This window comes from Myxocyprinus asiaticus, chromosome 29 (assembly GCF_019703515.2).
Source record: "Myxocyprinus asiaticus isolate MX2 ecotype Aquarium Trade chromosome 29, UBuf_Myxa_2, whole genome shotgun sequence".
In the NCBI taxonomy this organism is placed as follows: domain Eukaryota; kingdom Metazoa; phylum Chordata; class Actinopteri; order Cypriniformes; family Catostomidae; genus Myxocyprinus; species Myxocyprinus asiaticus.
In genome coordinates, this window is record NC_059372.1 from 29,933,094 (window position 1) to 29,948,567 (window position 15,474).

Genomic DNA, 15,474 nt, shown 5'->3' on the forward strand with positions numbered 1-15,474 from the left:
GGTGTTTTGAGTTGATTAGCTGATTGGCATGTCACCATATTCTAATTTTTTGAGATAGTGAATTGGTGGGTTTTTGTTAAATGTGAGCCAAAATCGTCACAATTAAAAGAACCAAAGACTTAAACTACTTCAGTCTGTGTGCATTGAATTTATTTAATACACGAGTTTCACAATTTGAGTTGAATTACTGAAATAAATGAACTTTTCCACGACATTCTAATTTATTGAGATGCACCTGTATATATTCCAGATAAATTTAAGCTATGAAAATTCATCTTTTGTTTCTTCAGATTAAAAGAGCAAATCAAAGCAGAATAAAGCAGCTTTGTGTATCTATAGGTTCTCTATATCCTTTTGAGGACTTTTTTTTTTTTTTTTTTTTTTTTTGTGGCCAGGCAGGTTTAGTAGGATTTTAGCAGTACCGGTTTATCCAGGGGAGAACTGGTGTTTATGTGCCATGGCGAGGAACTGCTCAAACCTGTTTTCCTCGTCAGTGGGGGAGGCGGAGGAGGATAGGAGTGCAGGGCGTATGAAAAACTCCTCTTTACCTCTCCTCTTCGTTCGTCCTCATTCTATATATTTTCCAATCCGATGTGCCTTTCCCAGGGGCTCAGGAGGACAAGGAGACAGACAGCATTGTGTGATTGGCAAGTGGCGTGATTGACATCTCTAGGCTCGGGTGTTCGTTGTCCACAAGGTGGCACGGGGTGAGTGAGGCAATAGCTTGCGAGTTTAGCTGGAGGCAAGTGAATTGAATTTCATATTACCTAAACTGATTCTGTTGATTAGGTTTACCAGTGTTACCAGTGTTTACCAGTCATGCTTTGATTTCCCATTATGATAGGATTTATTGAGCTATTGCACACTGCCATCAATCATCAAAAGCATTAAGCATGATCTTTTGCCCTTCTATTTCCAGATGAAACATAATCACTCATTATTCAAGCTATTTCAGATGGGTGGGGTGACATGATTTTCAGGGATATGCCTTTATCTTTTCATGGAGTTGTGTTTTATTCTAAAACTGTTTTTAAAGTTTATCATTTCCTCTGTTTATATATATCATTTTTGAAGTAATATTGAGAATGTTCATTTCATAATCTGCAAGGCATTTTGGATAAATGAGAATAAATGACCACCAAAAAAACTCAGTCATTGCATTGACATTGTGTCATAAACTAAGCACATGTTTGTGAAGTCTCTTTGCCCTTAGTAAGAGGTTAGAGTTAATTTGATAATTCCCTGGAGTCTTAAATCAAGACGTCATCATGTAACACACTTATAATGAATACAGAATACAAACAAACATCAACTTCCAACTGAAAAACCCACTAACAAAATCAAAGGCAGTAATTGCGCAATGTCAGACCTGATCCACCAACCCAACGTTTTTCTTAACATACTTTCCCATGTATATTCATATTATTACTCTGCCCTAGGCCTGCTCAAAGACAGCCTCTATTTGTCCAGAAGTCTAGTTGGCTGATGTTTGTTTTTTGTGTTGGATCAGTAAAGTGTGCCCATTATATGCCACTGTTTGAATGTATGATCTTTGACCCCAGATGTCAATGTCACTAAAAGTCAGGTCAGAACTGATTTGCACCTGTTTGTAGGGTAAATTAAGTAGGTAAAGTTGATCAGTGAAATAAATTAAATAAAGAGTTTCTAATCACATGCAACCCTAAGTGTGTGCATGTGTGTGTGTGTGTGTGTGTGTGTGTGTGTGTGTGATGTGTGTGAAAAGTTTTCAGTTCTGAGAGACAGGTTCCCTCTTGCTCCCGCTGCTGTAAAGTTTAGAAATGTTAGCTAACATATCCCGACATGCAGAGAGAGTGAAGGAGCAGGCAAAAATCACACAGATCAAAATGCAAAACCGATTGTGGTGGGGGGGGGGTTAACCACACCCTTTCAGGTGCCCTTACCAGCATGCTGTATCACAGTTGGAAGTCATGCACACAGGATTGAACTCTAATTAACTTTTCGGGTATTATATTGAATTCATATGCTTCAGAATGACCTCATATACACATAAACTTTCTTCTGTGCATCTGTATGCTGTCAGCTTTAAGATATGTCTATGCTGCCATTCAAAGAAAAAAAGTAACTAAATTGTTAGACAAAATTTAATCAAAATCAGCATTCTCAGACTATGATCTGTCCTGAGACAGACTGATTTGGCTCATCTACGCTCAGACTCTGAGAAAACTTGCAATAAATTGCAGTGATTTCCAAACTCAGACCAATTTATAGGTAATTTATCTCTGTATCACCATTAATTAACATATAGCCAAGTTTCATGGAATTACATTTAGTAAAACTGGATCAATGGGATCAGGTGATTACTTCAGCAATAAAGAGTATTTGTTTGGGTTTCAGCAATCTGGTGAATATTTTAAACAGATTCAGGTCTTCACAATCACTTATGGGGTAAAGGTGTGGATGTTTACAGATAACACAGGTCACTGCAGATAATGTGCAATGCCATATTTAGAAATTGAACCCCCTTAAAAGATTGTCTGTCCTGCTTACTCCCTTTGAAGGCACATTACATGGGCCATTAATAAGCTTCCTGATCCTATTTGTTTGTTTGTTTTAAGTGCTGCACACACACATGCTGTGAAATTGCAGTCTCTCCTTTTTTCTTGCTCTCTCACTCTCTCTCTCTCTCTCTCACACACACACACACACACACACACACACATGCATAGACAAATAAAGTTAGGCCTGCGGTGCTCACCCTGCAGAACCAGTTTGGCAAGGCAAGGTTTTTATACTGTTGCTAAATATGAGCTCAGAAATTCAAGCTTATATTTGAGCAGGTTAAATTTGCTTTGATTGATTTACTCTACAAATATACATTTTTCCTTTCTAACACTCCTCTCTCATTCTTTCCCTCTCTGCTTTCTTTAGGAAGGCGAATCAAGTGGCAGGTGTTCAGGAGCACCAGTATGGCTGTGGTGAGTTTCTCAGTGCTTCTGCAGAAACTGCGGGAGGTCCATGAGCATGAACTCGAAGGTAAGACAGAATGTTAGACATGCTTATGCTATATGTGTGACCCAAACATTCATTATTTGTCCAAAATGCTGTTGGCCGTGACTCCACCAAGGCACATATGACTGCATCTGCAGTTCTTACTCAAAAAAGTCAACACTGGCCTTTCTGTAAAGTAGAAGAATATAACGTGTGAAGGAAGTGTATGTTTGCACTTATGTTGTGTTATACTCTTATTTCACATCAGGTGACAATTGTTTGTGTCTATGTAGAATAGCATATCAAAGGCCTTGTTGCATGAAAGGAATTTTCAGGGTGAAAAAACAAGTTAAGCTCTATGGACAGCATCAGAGACATGCCATTGATTAACACAAAGTAATTCCAACCTGTCCCTCAGTGAAAAAAAAAAAAAAAAAAACAGCATTTAAACAACATGATCTCACAGTGAAATCGGAAACAGTAGGTTGTCTTTTCTTTAGCTCAAATCAGTCTGTGCTTACTGAAATGCAAAACTCTGCCCCCAGTGGTCAAAGTGGTAAGTGTTGTTGGGTGTATGGGCATGTGTGAGCTCCATTTTCTGGGTGGAATGTCCACGGAGGGGTGCCAAAAGCAAGTTATGAAGTGAGTTGTTTTCAGCTGTACAGGCTGAAACACAGTGAAAAGGAATGCATATTTTATAAAGTGTACCCCCCAGCCCAAATCCCAAACCTAAACCTAACCATCAGTGGAGTAAAAATGTAATGTTGGGGGGGAAATGCAACCTCAGAATCGTGTTCATCACTGATTCTGCGAACGCAAATACTTCCTGGTTTCAATGCAGGATGCAAACTCAGGACTCCCATGCTGCTGACGCAGCGCGCTTCTGATCTTCAAGTTAAACATGCTTGAGCCGGTGCTAAAATGTATGATGGGAGATGGCGTATGTCAATAAGTCTGCATAATGTGGCAGATCCTAGGGTACAGGAACAACATGCGAACTTTCCGTATGATAATGTTGGTTTACAGTAGTGCACTTACAATGAAAGCTGTGGCTCTTGTCAGTGTTTGTCTGTAACACCACTTCAAATCGTGAATTTATTAGTTTAACTACACTCCTCAGTAGCAGGGTGGTTGCTTCTTCATTCTTGTATGTAGCTTTTCAGTTGCTAAAACTGCTTTATTAAGTCTTGGGGGTGCGTTGACATCAAGGCTCAGTGTGTTGCTTGTGAGTGTCTATGTGTATGCATATGTATGTGTGTGTGTGAGTGTGGGTGAGAGAGAGAACGAGAGAGAGAGAGAGGCAGAGGGAGCGCTAGGATGCATTCCACAGATATTAAAATACATTTAGGATAATATAGAAGTTGTTTGTTATTCTTATCTGGTTTACTTAGCCAATGTCTTTCTTTTATTAATTATTTGCTGTGGTAGCCTGTACTGCTCTTTGAAATAACTTAAATAATTTGGTGAAGTGAAATAGAACTATTATGCGGTCAAGACCTGAAACTACTTCATAGCCGTGCATTTACTGGAAAATAATTGCACACCACAGAACGTCCTTCAACTATTCAGAATCAAGCATTCAACAGCCCATGGTATAATTTGGGGTAAGGCATTGCTCTGGAATACAAATTTAAATAATACGATACCTTTCTAAAATGTTTCCGTAGGAACGGTATAGGAAATGTATAGCCACAATACCATTATATATGTTAACATAAGACTATTGTGATAAAATCACGTAGTAACCATATACTGTAAGTGAGAAGTTCTTTCAACTCCTGTCATGACTTTGTAAAGCTGGTAACTTTTGCATACTTTTTTGCATTCAGAACATGCAAGGAAACTAGAAAGTGTCTGTTTATGTAGTGAAACATGTAATGCATAACCAGACATACCTCCACCTAGTCCCACTGATGAAAGGACAATTTAGGTAGCTTTACAGCTTGAATAACACACATTGTTGTATGGAAAAATGCTTAAACAAGCTTCTTTTTAAATCCACTGGAATACCTTGCCCCATAGGCTTCCATTGCAAGTGCATTGCTGTCGATGTGACTTTTGTTTGTTTTCACATACTGAGGGATGAGTTAATAGTACTTTCCATAGGAATTGACAACATGTCACATATGCTGAAACTTCTAAATTAAAGACTATAAGAAGGCTACTAAGTGGTTCTTGTATGATATATGATATGATATGATATGATATGTAGCAGTTTCATCTGAGAATGCATTTCCCTTTGTGAATGACTGTGCTGTCTTCATCTCACTCAATAGGGTGGCAGGAGAAAGTACTGGAGCTGACAAATAAAAAGAATATGTAGGTTTCAAGGTCATTTTTATCTATCAATGGCAACTAAAGTTGACAAACATTGGCTGGCCATGACATCAATATCATCAATGTTTTGCGTTTGTGTTCTGTTGCAGTGATACAAAGCGTATGGAAGAACTTTACAACAGGAACCAGCAGATGAGAGAACAACAACGGATGCTCACTGAGAACATCAAAATACTGGAGAACAGGTGTGCATGTACTGTAAGTGTGAGCATGCTCTTAAATTTAATCTCACATACCGTTTCCTACACTGGATATGTTTGTCGATCCCCAGGTTACGAGCTGGCTTGTGTGACAGGTGTACAGTCACTCAGGATGTGGCTAAAAAAAGACAGCAAGAGTATGAAAACTTTCAGCTTCAGAGTTTACAGCATATCTCACTACTTGGTGAGCTATAAATAGACCATACATTAATGAAATGCATATTTAAATACAGACCTGCAGTGGCCCAAAAAAGATTTGGACACTTAAGTTAAAGCACATTTAAAAACATATTAAAGCTATTGCGTTAGATATAAAATATCAAAACAAGTGTCATCTGCAAATAAATGATGTTAGTTCTTTTCTCAGAACTATTTTTGCTATTACTGTACCTTTAACCAACTTGTTCTAAGGTCATATTAATGAATGAAGTTCCCACAGAAACCACAGGTGTATATTTTGTAATGGCATACAGTACATATTTTAAAGTGTGTCTTAAGTGTCCAAATATATTTTGGGTGCACTATGTATATAATTAGCCTATTTGCATGATAAAATGTTTAAGAAATGATATCCCTTTGCAATATCTTCTTCTTTCTTCAAACCCCAACAAGGTCACAGATGAATATGTGAATATTAATGATATTTCCTGTTTGTGCACTGCTGTAGTTACTGAGATGACTGCTATGAAGAAAGAAAATGACAGATTGAGAGAGCAGCTGAAGATCCTGAGGGAACGAACCAAGTGAGTGGTGTATTCACTCAACATGTTCCATTGCTCTTTTGTGTTTTTTGCTTACTGATTTTCCCAAACGTGTTTCCTGTTGTTTTAAAAGGGGAAATACAGTGCCCACTCAGATTGTGGTATTATTTGATTTACTGTATTTGAGGAAGTAGTACCACACTACCAAACACAATCTGGTCTGCACAAAATAGTCATTTTGGTAAAGTAGCTATTCTCCAATGTAAAGAGATGGACCAATGAAGCAGAGCTGGAACTACAAGCCTGCTTTGACTGCACTGATTGGAGTGTTTTTGAGGCTGCAGACACCAATCTGGATGAGCTCACAGATACTGTTACATCATATATCAGTTTCTGTGAGGATATGTGCATTCCTACTAGGACTTATTTAACATACAACAACGACAAACCATGTTTTACAGCAGAAATCAGGCAGCTTTGTCAGGCCAAAGAGGATGCTTACATGGGTGGGGATAAAGTCTTGTACAATCAGGCCAGTAACACACTGAATAAGGAAATCAGAGTGGCTAAAAGAAACTATTCTGATAAGCTGAAAATCATGTTTTCAGCTAACGACCCTGCATCAGTGTGGAGTGGCCTGAAACATTTTACGAACTACTGGACTCCTGCCCCCAACATTGTAGGGAACCAACAACTGGCTGATGACTTGAATGTGTTCTACTGTAGATTTGAAAGGCCCAATCTCACACCCCACACCTGCTCTGACCTTCACTTCACACAAACACCAACACCTCCTGCATGTAATGTCTCTCTTTTGAGTAAGCCCCGTCTGGCGGTCCGAAGAAACTGTACTCTGAACCATCAGATCCTGCTGGAGATAGGAGGCAGGGGCGAGGAGCCTACCCCCTGTGCAGGACGTGACTCAACTGGTGGCGGTGGGGTGGTGGAGGTTGCCGCGTTAGCACACTGAAACAGCAATGTGATAGATTGTGAGCAGACTTATAAAGCAATGGCTTAATGTGATTGGCTAGGAGTTAACTAGCTAATGGTGCGATGATGTACAGCTGCTAGTCTTCCCGCTAGAACTAGAATGTGCTTACATTTTCAGCACCTGTACAATCAGCACAGGTGCCCCCCAGGGATGTGTGCACTCCCCACTACTCTTCTCCCTGTATACAAATGACTGCACCGCCAAGGACCCCTCTGTCAAGCTCCTGAAGTTCACAGATGACACTACTGTCATCAGCCTCATCCAAGATGATGATGAGTCTGTATACAGAAGGGAGGTTGAACGGCTGGCTCACTGGTGTAGTCAAAACAACCTGAAGCTGAACATGCTCAAAACGGTAGAGATGATTGTGGACTTAAGGAGGAACACCCCAACACTGACCCCTTTCACCATTCTAAACAGCACTGTGGCAGCAGTGGAGTCATTCAGGTTCATGGGTATTACCATCTCACAGGACCTGAAGTGGGAGACCCACATTGACTCCATTGTGGAAAAGGCCCAACAGAGGTTGTACTTCCTTTGCCAGTTGAGGAAGTTCAACCTGCCACAGGCGCTGCTGATACAGTTCTACTCAGCAGTCATTGAGTTTGTCCTCTGCACTTCAGTAACTGTCTGGTTTTGTGCAGCTAAGAAATTGGATATCAGAAGACTACAAAGGATAGTTCGGACTGCTGAGAGGATTATTGGTGGCCCCCTGCCCTCCCTTCAAGAACTGTACACTTCCAGAGTGAGGAAAAAGACTGGAAAAATCACTCTGGACCCCACTCACCCAGCCCACTACCTTTTTGATCTGTTGCCTTCTGGCCGACACTACAGAGTTTTGAGCACCAGAACCATCAGGCACAGGAACAGTGTTTTCCCTCAAGCTATCCATCACATGAACAGTAACAAATCCTACCTCTTCTGCCATTACATTCCCTTGCACTGCATGTAACAGATTTGTATTGCACTACTATATTGCCAAAAGTATTCGCTCATCCATCCAAATAATTGAATTCAGGTGTTCCAATCACTTCCATGGCCACAGGTGTATAAAATGAAGCACCTAGGCATGCAGACTGCTTCTACAAACATTTGCGAAAGAATGGGCCGCTCTCAGGAGCTCAGTGAATTCCAGCGTGGTACTGTGATAGGATGCCACCTGTGCAACAAGTCCAGTCGTGAAATATCCTCGCTACTAAATATTCCACAGTCAACTGTCAGTGGTATTATAACAAAGTGGAAGCAATTGGCAATGACAGCAACTCAGCCACGAAGTGGTAGGCCACGTAAAATGACAGAGCGGGGTCAGCGGATGCTGAGGCGCATAGTGCGCAGAGGTCGCCAACTTTCTGCAGAGTCAATCGCTACAGACCTCCAAAGTTCATGTGGCCTTCAGATTAGCTCAAGAACAGTGCGTAGAGAGCTTCATGGAATGGGTTTCCATGGCCGAGCAGCTGCATCCAAACCATATATCACCAAGTGCAATGCAAAGCGTCGGATGCAGTGGTGTAAAGCATGCCGCCACTGGACTCTAGAGCAGTGGAGACGCGTTCTCTGGAGTGATGAATCACGCTTCTCCATCTGGCAATCTGATGGACGAGTCTGGGTTAGGTGGTTGCCAGGAGAACGGTACTTGTCTGACTGCATTGTGCCAACTGTGAAGTTTGGTGGAGGGGGGATTATGGTGTGGGGTTGTTTTTCAGGAGCTGGGCTTGACCCCTTAGTTCCAGTGAAAGGAACTCTGAATGCTTCAGCATACCAAGAGATTTTGGACAATTCCATGCTCCCAACTTTGTGGGAACAGTTTGGGGATGGCCCCTTCCTGTTCCAACATGACTGCGCACCAGTGCACAAAGCAAGGTCCATAAAGACATGGATGAGCGAGTTTGGTGTGGAAGAACTTGACTGGCCTGCACACAGTCCTGACCTCAACCGGATAGAGCACCTTTGGGATGAATTAGAGCGAAGACTGCGAGCCAGGCCTTCTTGTCCAACATCAGTGTCTGACCTCACAAATGCGCTTCTGGAAGAATGGTCAAAAATTCCCATAAACGCACTCCTAAACCTTGTGGAAAGCCTTCCCAGAAGAGTTGAAGCTGTTATAGCTGCAAAGGGTGGGCCGACGTCATATTAAACTCTATGGATTAAGAATGGGATGTCACTTAAGTTCATATGCGTCTAAAGGCAGATGAGCGAATACTTTTGGCAATATAGTGTGTATATATATATATATATGTATATGTATATACTTTCTTTTCTATTCAGTTTTTATTTTGATTCAATTTTTATTCATTTTATTATTATTATTATTATTATTATTATTATTATTATTATTTATTTTTTTATCTCTGTCTTGTTGCTGTATTGTATTGTGAATACAATACAATTGTATTCTTGGAAGCTCCTGTCACCAAGACAAATTCCTTGTATGTGTATGCATACCTGGCAATAAAGCTGATTCTGATTCTGATGTGGCTTGTGTTCAGGCTAGATTTGACCAACACTGCAATGTTGAATAGTATTAAATTAAATATTTTATATTTTGCATATAATACTCATAAAAAATAATATATTTATTTTATTTCTTCACCTTTCAGTCGGCAGAATGGTCATTCAGAGGACGCCATCACTCCAGAGGTCAAGTTGTCACCTGATAAAACAGTGGCTGCTGTGACTCCAATGACCTCAGGGCTAAAGTCTAGCCAGCCTCCACCAGGGGACGCCACTATACATGCAGAGACTGTCAAGCGTGAGACAGAAAACAGTCCAACTTTTAGCTTAGGTAAATTGGAATAGAGTAGAAATCAATCTAATATTTTAGCGTCCTAAAAATAGCCACCCTTTGACTAGATTAAAGCACACTCTCTGCACACTTTGGTCATTCTCTTATTTTGTTTTGTTTTGTTTTTTCTCTTCAGTGAAAGTGGAAAATTCACCACAGGGCTTGTATTTTACTCAATTTAATTTAATTTATTTTTATTTTTATTTTATGTTCTTAAATTGAAATTTAAAATTTGTTTAGAAATTACATATTATAAAAATACATTAGCACAAATTCCCTTCATGTCTGCTTTGGACATTCACTCATTTTGTTTTGTGTTTTGTTTTGATTTGTCACACAAGAGAACAAGTGGCCAGTCCCACACAGGGTTTGTATTTTATTTTATTTTATTAAAATTGCAATTTTGTTTAGAAATTACATATTGTTAAATAACATTAGCACAAGTTCTCTACAAAACTAATTTTCATCATTTAAGCCTTTAGATAAAAAGATTTTTAAGATCACTAGAAACATAAACCTCACGCCACAGGAACAGTTTCTTCCCGTCTGCAGCTGGCCTCATAAACAAGGCCTAGGACCCCCCTGCCACTGTCTCTTATCCCACCTCCATAGACACTACATGTTAACATAGTTTCCACATCTGTCTTGCATCAGCGTAAAGAACATTTATCTGGTCTATTGCACTTTTTATTATACTCAAACTGTGAACTTTTCTGTGAACTGTGAACAGTGAACATTTGTACATTCTATGGTATTCTGCACATATATTGCACATCCCTGCACAACTGCACATATTTTGCACAACTGTACAGCTCCTTTATTAAAACCAGTCAGTTTACTTTTTCTCTATATATTGTATCTTAAATATAGTTTATTATTTATCTTACTATGTTTATTGTTATTGTATTCATCAAACACCAAAGCAAATTTCTTGTATGTGAAAACTTACTTGGCAATAAAGTCAATTCTGATTCTGATTCTGATAAATTCAGTTAAGTATGTCCAAACGTTCGACTGATATTGCAGCTATGTCCATAGGCTTGTTCACATCTTAACTGATGAAAACATCTGTATGTCCTTTATTCTGTACAGAGAAAGCCTCAGAACACAAACGTATACAAGGCTGGGCCAGAGCATTTTTATTTGTAAGTAAAAAAAAATTTCATGTAAATGTTCTTTTTGTTCTTTGTTCTAATAAATTGATTGCTTAAAATATATATATATATATATATATTATTTCAATTTATTTGTCTCATTGATGGCTGAATTTTGTGTCTTTGTCTCTTAGGAGCCTAATAAGCCCAAATTGCCCATCTCAAGTCCATTGATATGGGGCACAGAGTATGGAACAGAAAGGAGGTGAGGCAGGCAGAGAAAGTAGGCGCATTGACACTGGAAACAGACAAAAGATTGTCAAACATCCTAATCCTTCTCCTTCTGTGTCCACAGAGCTTCCAGTGTAGACTTGGTGGAGCAAGGGCATTCCCCTTTGTCTCCTTCTCTCCCCACTCCTTTTAGTCCACTGAAGAACAATCCTATTTTTTCATCAACTGCCTCTGAGGAACATGCCACCCGGCAACACATCCACACCCCTGTTCCCTTCCGGCCACTTCCAATCAAGTCTGGTCACCTCCCCTGGCCACTCTCAGAATCCACTGACTGGGTAACAGTATCAGCACCCAGCTCTGTTGTTAGTAGCGGGATAGCAGTTCACCCAAGCCAGACCCAAATTCCAAGCTCAAATATACTGCAATTCCCTAAACTGGTCTCACCAATCAATGGCCTCCAGTCTCGCACATATGGCCCAAGCCCTGTTAGTCTGCACGCTTGGTCAGAGCAGGTTCCACGCAGGCATCTCTCAGAGCATGCAGAAAGTAAAGAAAAGAGAGTGGCAGGAGTGGAAGCTGTTACAACACCACACGAGTGGAGGGACTCAGCAGTGCAGCCAGAGAGGATTTTTGGAGAGAACCTGAGAGAGGATGAAGAGGAAGTACCTTTGGATCTGTCGGAGTCAGGACGCTCCAATAGCAAAGAGAAAGAGAAAACACAGTCACAGAGTGATGCATTTTCGTCTTCATCTTCCTCACCACCTGCTCCACTTTCATCATCGTCTCAGTACCCATCAAGTCCGCAGAATGACCTGCAGACAGGAGATAATTATACACAGGTACACAGTATTTCAATTTCATAAATTAACAAGTTCTTTTTGAGGTGTATAGCATCATGAAAATACAGTACAGCACTGGCTGTGTCCGAATATGTATACATCCCTACTAAGTAGTATCCCAAAAACAATATGCCAATGAAGTAGTATTCATCAGTATTCATAAAAAAGTAATAGAGAAATGCCCAAATGTCCAACTACATCCGGTGAGATTCTGAAGTGTGCATCCTCTGGATACTGTACTATCCCATAATGCCACCGGAGCTGAGGAGACATCCAAAACGCTGAATTTAAAAAACTTGCGGAGAACAGCGAGACATTGCTATATATACCAAGTAAGTTGTTCCTAGTGGTTAAAATCATGCTTGTTTAACAAAACCGGAGTCATTTTTTGGCAGTTTTTATTACTATGTCATATGCAGTGTTGGGTAAGCTACCAAAAAAAGTAATTCACTACAAATTACTAACTACTTCTCTCAAAGTATAATAAGATTACTTTACTGATTGCTTCATTGAAAAAGTAATCACATTACTAATTTTCTTTCAAGTTACTTTCTAAAACACTTTACAAATTGATTGTTTTTTGTTTTTCCATTCAACAAATTCAAAACAATGTCCTTTTTCTCCTTGTTTATTGTTGCACACCCTTCAGCTGTCACAGAAACACAAAAAGACATACAAATGAACATATGAATTTTTATCTTATTATGCATAAATATTTTAATATTTGCAACCCAAGTAATGTACTTAAAATTACTTTCATTGAAAGTCAGTAACTGTAATCTGATTACAGTTGGAAATTCATGTAATGCATTGCTTTTTGTGCCTAAAAGTAATTGGATTACAATAACTAATTACTTTGTAATCCAGTTACACTCAACAAATTCCCAAACATACGTTCGGGTCACGGGACAATGCCAACATTCCCGGATGAAGTTTCATGTTTGGGAATGCATTCAAATTGCATTTTTTTTTTTTTGTATTTTCTTTTTTGTATACTTGCTTACATGCTTGAAATGACTATATATGTTAATTTCTGTTTTTGTCTATGCTTTGTAAAGTGTTCTTGGGTCATTGAAAGGCGCTATATAAATAAAAATGATTATTATTATTAAAACATTTTTTTTTAACTGGTCGAGAAGTGCATTCTTTATCAAATGCAGTACGTACTCTGACAGCAAGTGATTTTGGACACAGCCACTGTGTTTCTTTTTGCAAATGTTTTAATATCAACATCAAGACAGTGTGACAAATGAATTTTTGAAAGCACTCAAATTAATGTGAGATCATAAAAACTGCATCTATAATAATTATATATATATATAAACTGTCAAGATGCTGTTTAAAAGAATTTTTAGATGGAGTACAGCATGTCACAGTGCTGGGACATCCCAACAGTATTTCATGTCAACCACCTATTTATACGTATATGTGTGTGTTTGTGTGTGTATTTACTAGTATGCAAATAATATTAACTGTGATCTTGTTCAGCTTACACAGCTAAAAGACAAGGAACAGGAAGGGGTAAAGGAATATGAAACTTCTCCAGCACCTGAAACGTCTGTCAACTCAGAAAACAAGAAAATCCCATCACTGACCATTTCCTTTCAACCAGGTAAAATCTTCAAACTCATTGGTCTCTTAAAATTGAATTGGTCTATACTGCACTGTGTTCGTTATGTATACATATGCGTGCATGTTTTGCCTTCCAGTTGTGGTTATGGAGTCACTTAAACCTGGAGGACAGGTAAAAGATACCTTATGTTCAATTAACCCATTACCACTGGTTACATTTGTGACGCAAAGTTAGTACTGTAACCAAAATGGATACTGATATAATGTCAGATATACAGTATCAGTATTACATTTATGTTGTCCTTAAATGACATACAGATTTTATTAAGATTTTCTGGTTTTCTGAGATCAGTTTAACTTCTGCTTCACTGTGGTTAACAAACACTAGACAGTGAAGGTCAATGATCAAGGGAGCAGACCAATGGAGCCAGAGGAGAAGGAGAACAACAACTATGAAACAAGCAGAAAAAGAGCAGCACAGAATACTGATGGTGTCATCATTTATTCATACATTATCTTCGTTTATGCAATTGTTTCATTTTATACATTTAGTATCATATGAAATGCACTTTTTTGACTTGTTGTCCTGTCTTAGCTCTTTCCCATCACTCACTAAAAGAGAAGAAAATAAGGCTGAGCAGAGGAAATAACCATGCAGAGCCAGATCAAAGATGAAGGTCTCTATTTGTCAGTGTTCTCAAAGAGTGTTTTGGTTGTTGAATTCCATTATCATGGAATTTTTCAGATGTTTCTTTCTGTTCGTTTTTACAGGCAGTGGATATACGGATCACGCTGTTATTGTGGTTATTCGACCCAGCATTTTGTCTTCATCCTCCGTCACCATCCTCCAAATCTCTGGTGTTTGCTTGAGTTATCAAAACACTGACCCTTATCGGCACCTCTGTCAACATGAATGTCATTTAACAAGCAGAATTTATACTGCAGTACACCAGAACTGAAATAGATCTAGTATTAGTGTGGCAAATATGCTAGTTTCCTGTTTTTTTTTTTTTTTTTTTTCTGAATTCATACATGAGAAGAACTTGAGATTAAACAGTTCATAAGTCTCCAAACATTTAGCTCTAAAATACAAGTGGATTTGATTCTTTATCGGGTCGATTTCACATCAGTCTTTGGCTGTACCAAAACAGGAACCGAATAACTGTGTTCATTGACAGCCCCTTGTCAGTAAGGACAAATCAACCAGATTCATTCATTCATTTTCACGTTTCACTTTCTTCTTTCTCTTTATTTGTTCATGGAACATTAATGATCTACACTTGTTATATTTGACACTTTTTTGCTTTGATTCACGCTCAGTTTATTGGTTTTGACCATTTTCATGTCTACGCTCAGTTTGCGTTCAATCTCTCTTCCGTGTAAGAGCTCTCAAAAGCACAGCTGTCAAAGGTCTATTTTTGTCACTGTCTAAGCACTACGGCCTGTTTCTTGTACATGTGACAAAATGAAAACCCACTGCTTCCCCTTTTGTTTTTTTGAGATGGTAAGCACCTATGTTGTAATAGTGAATTTTCCACTTACAGCAGTAAGAGTGCAAATAGAAGAAGGGTGAAACTGTGGGAAAAAAAAATATACTTCAAATACTTTTTAAACTAGCTGTGTTTAGTTCTACATCATTGCTTTGCATAGAGGTAAAAACAAATGTTTTAAAGCCAGAACTGATGGAGAGATTGTACTAAATCGCCTCAATTTGTTGTTACAAAACTGACACATAATTTAGTGTATTCTGATGG

At 38.9% G+C, this 15,474-nt stretch overlaps 1 protein-coding gene across 4 annotated transcripts; it reads left to right on the plus strand.

Annotated features, from left to right (window-relative positions):
- The first annotated feature begins 504 nt into the window (after positions 1-504).
- LOC127420377 (DNA endonuclease RBBP8-like) lies at positions 505-15,192 on the plus strand. Of its 4 annotated transcripts, none has more exons than XM_051662632.1 (17): positions 505-746; positions 2,915-3,015; positions 5,247-5,289; positions 5,397-5,492; positions 5,579-5,691; positions 6,175-6,250; positions 9,797-9,981; positions 10,118-10,145; positions 10,323-10,348; positions 11,074-11,126; positions 11,270-11,340; positions 11,431-12,148; positions 13,637-13,760; positions 13,858-13,892; positions 14,109-14,211; positions 14,316-14,397; positions 14,492-15,192. In XM_051662632.1, exons 2-16 carry the CDS (start codon positions 2,949-2,951, stop codon positions 14,393-14,395), a joined length of 1,818 nt encoding a protein of 605 aa, XP_051518592.1. In that variant the 5' UTR covers positions 505-746; positions 2,915-2,948; the 3' UTR covers positions 14,396-14,397; positions 14,492-15,192. The 4 variants fall into 4 exon arrangements, with proteins under 4 accessions (XP_051518592.1, XP_051518591.1, XP_051518590.1 ...); XM_051662631.1 differs by having other exon boundaries at positions 505-707; positions 2,911-3,015; positions 14,466-15,192; XM_051662630.1 differs by having other exon boundaries at positions 505-707; positions 2,911-3,015.
- Positions 15,193-15,474: the final 282 nt, after the last annotated feature.

What these genes read in the sequence shown, in the direction of transcription:
- LOC127420377 (XM_051662632.1), top strand. Translation starts at nt 2,949, where the DNA reads ATGGCTGTGGTGAGTTTCTCAGTGCTTCTGCAGAAACTGCGGGAGGTC. An exon ending in CAGTCCAACTTTTAGCTTAG is followed by an intron (nt 9,982 to 10,117) that starts GTAAATTGGAAT and finishes TTTTCTCTTCAG; the next exon opens with TGAAAGTGGAAAATTCACCA. An exon ending in AGTGGCCAGTCCCACACAGG is followed by an intron (nt 10,349 to 11,073) that starts GTTTGTATTTTA and finishes TATTCTGTACAG; the next exon opens with AGAAAGCCTCAGAACACAAA.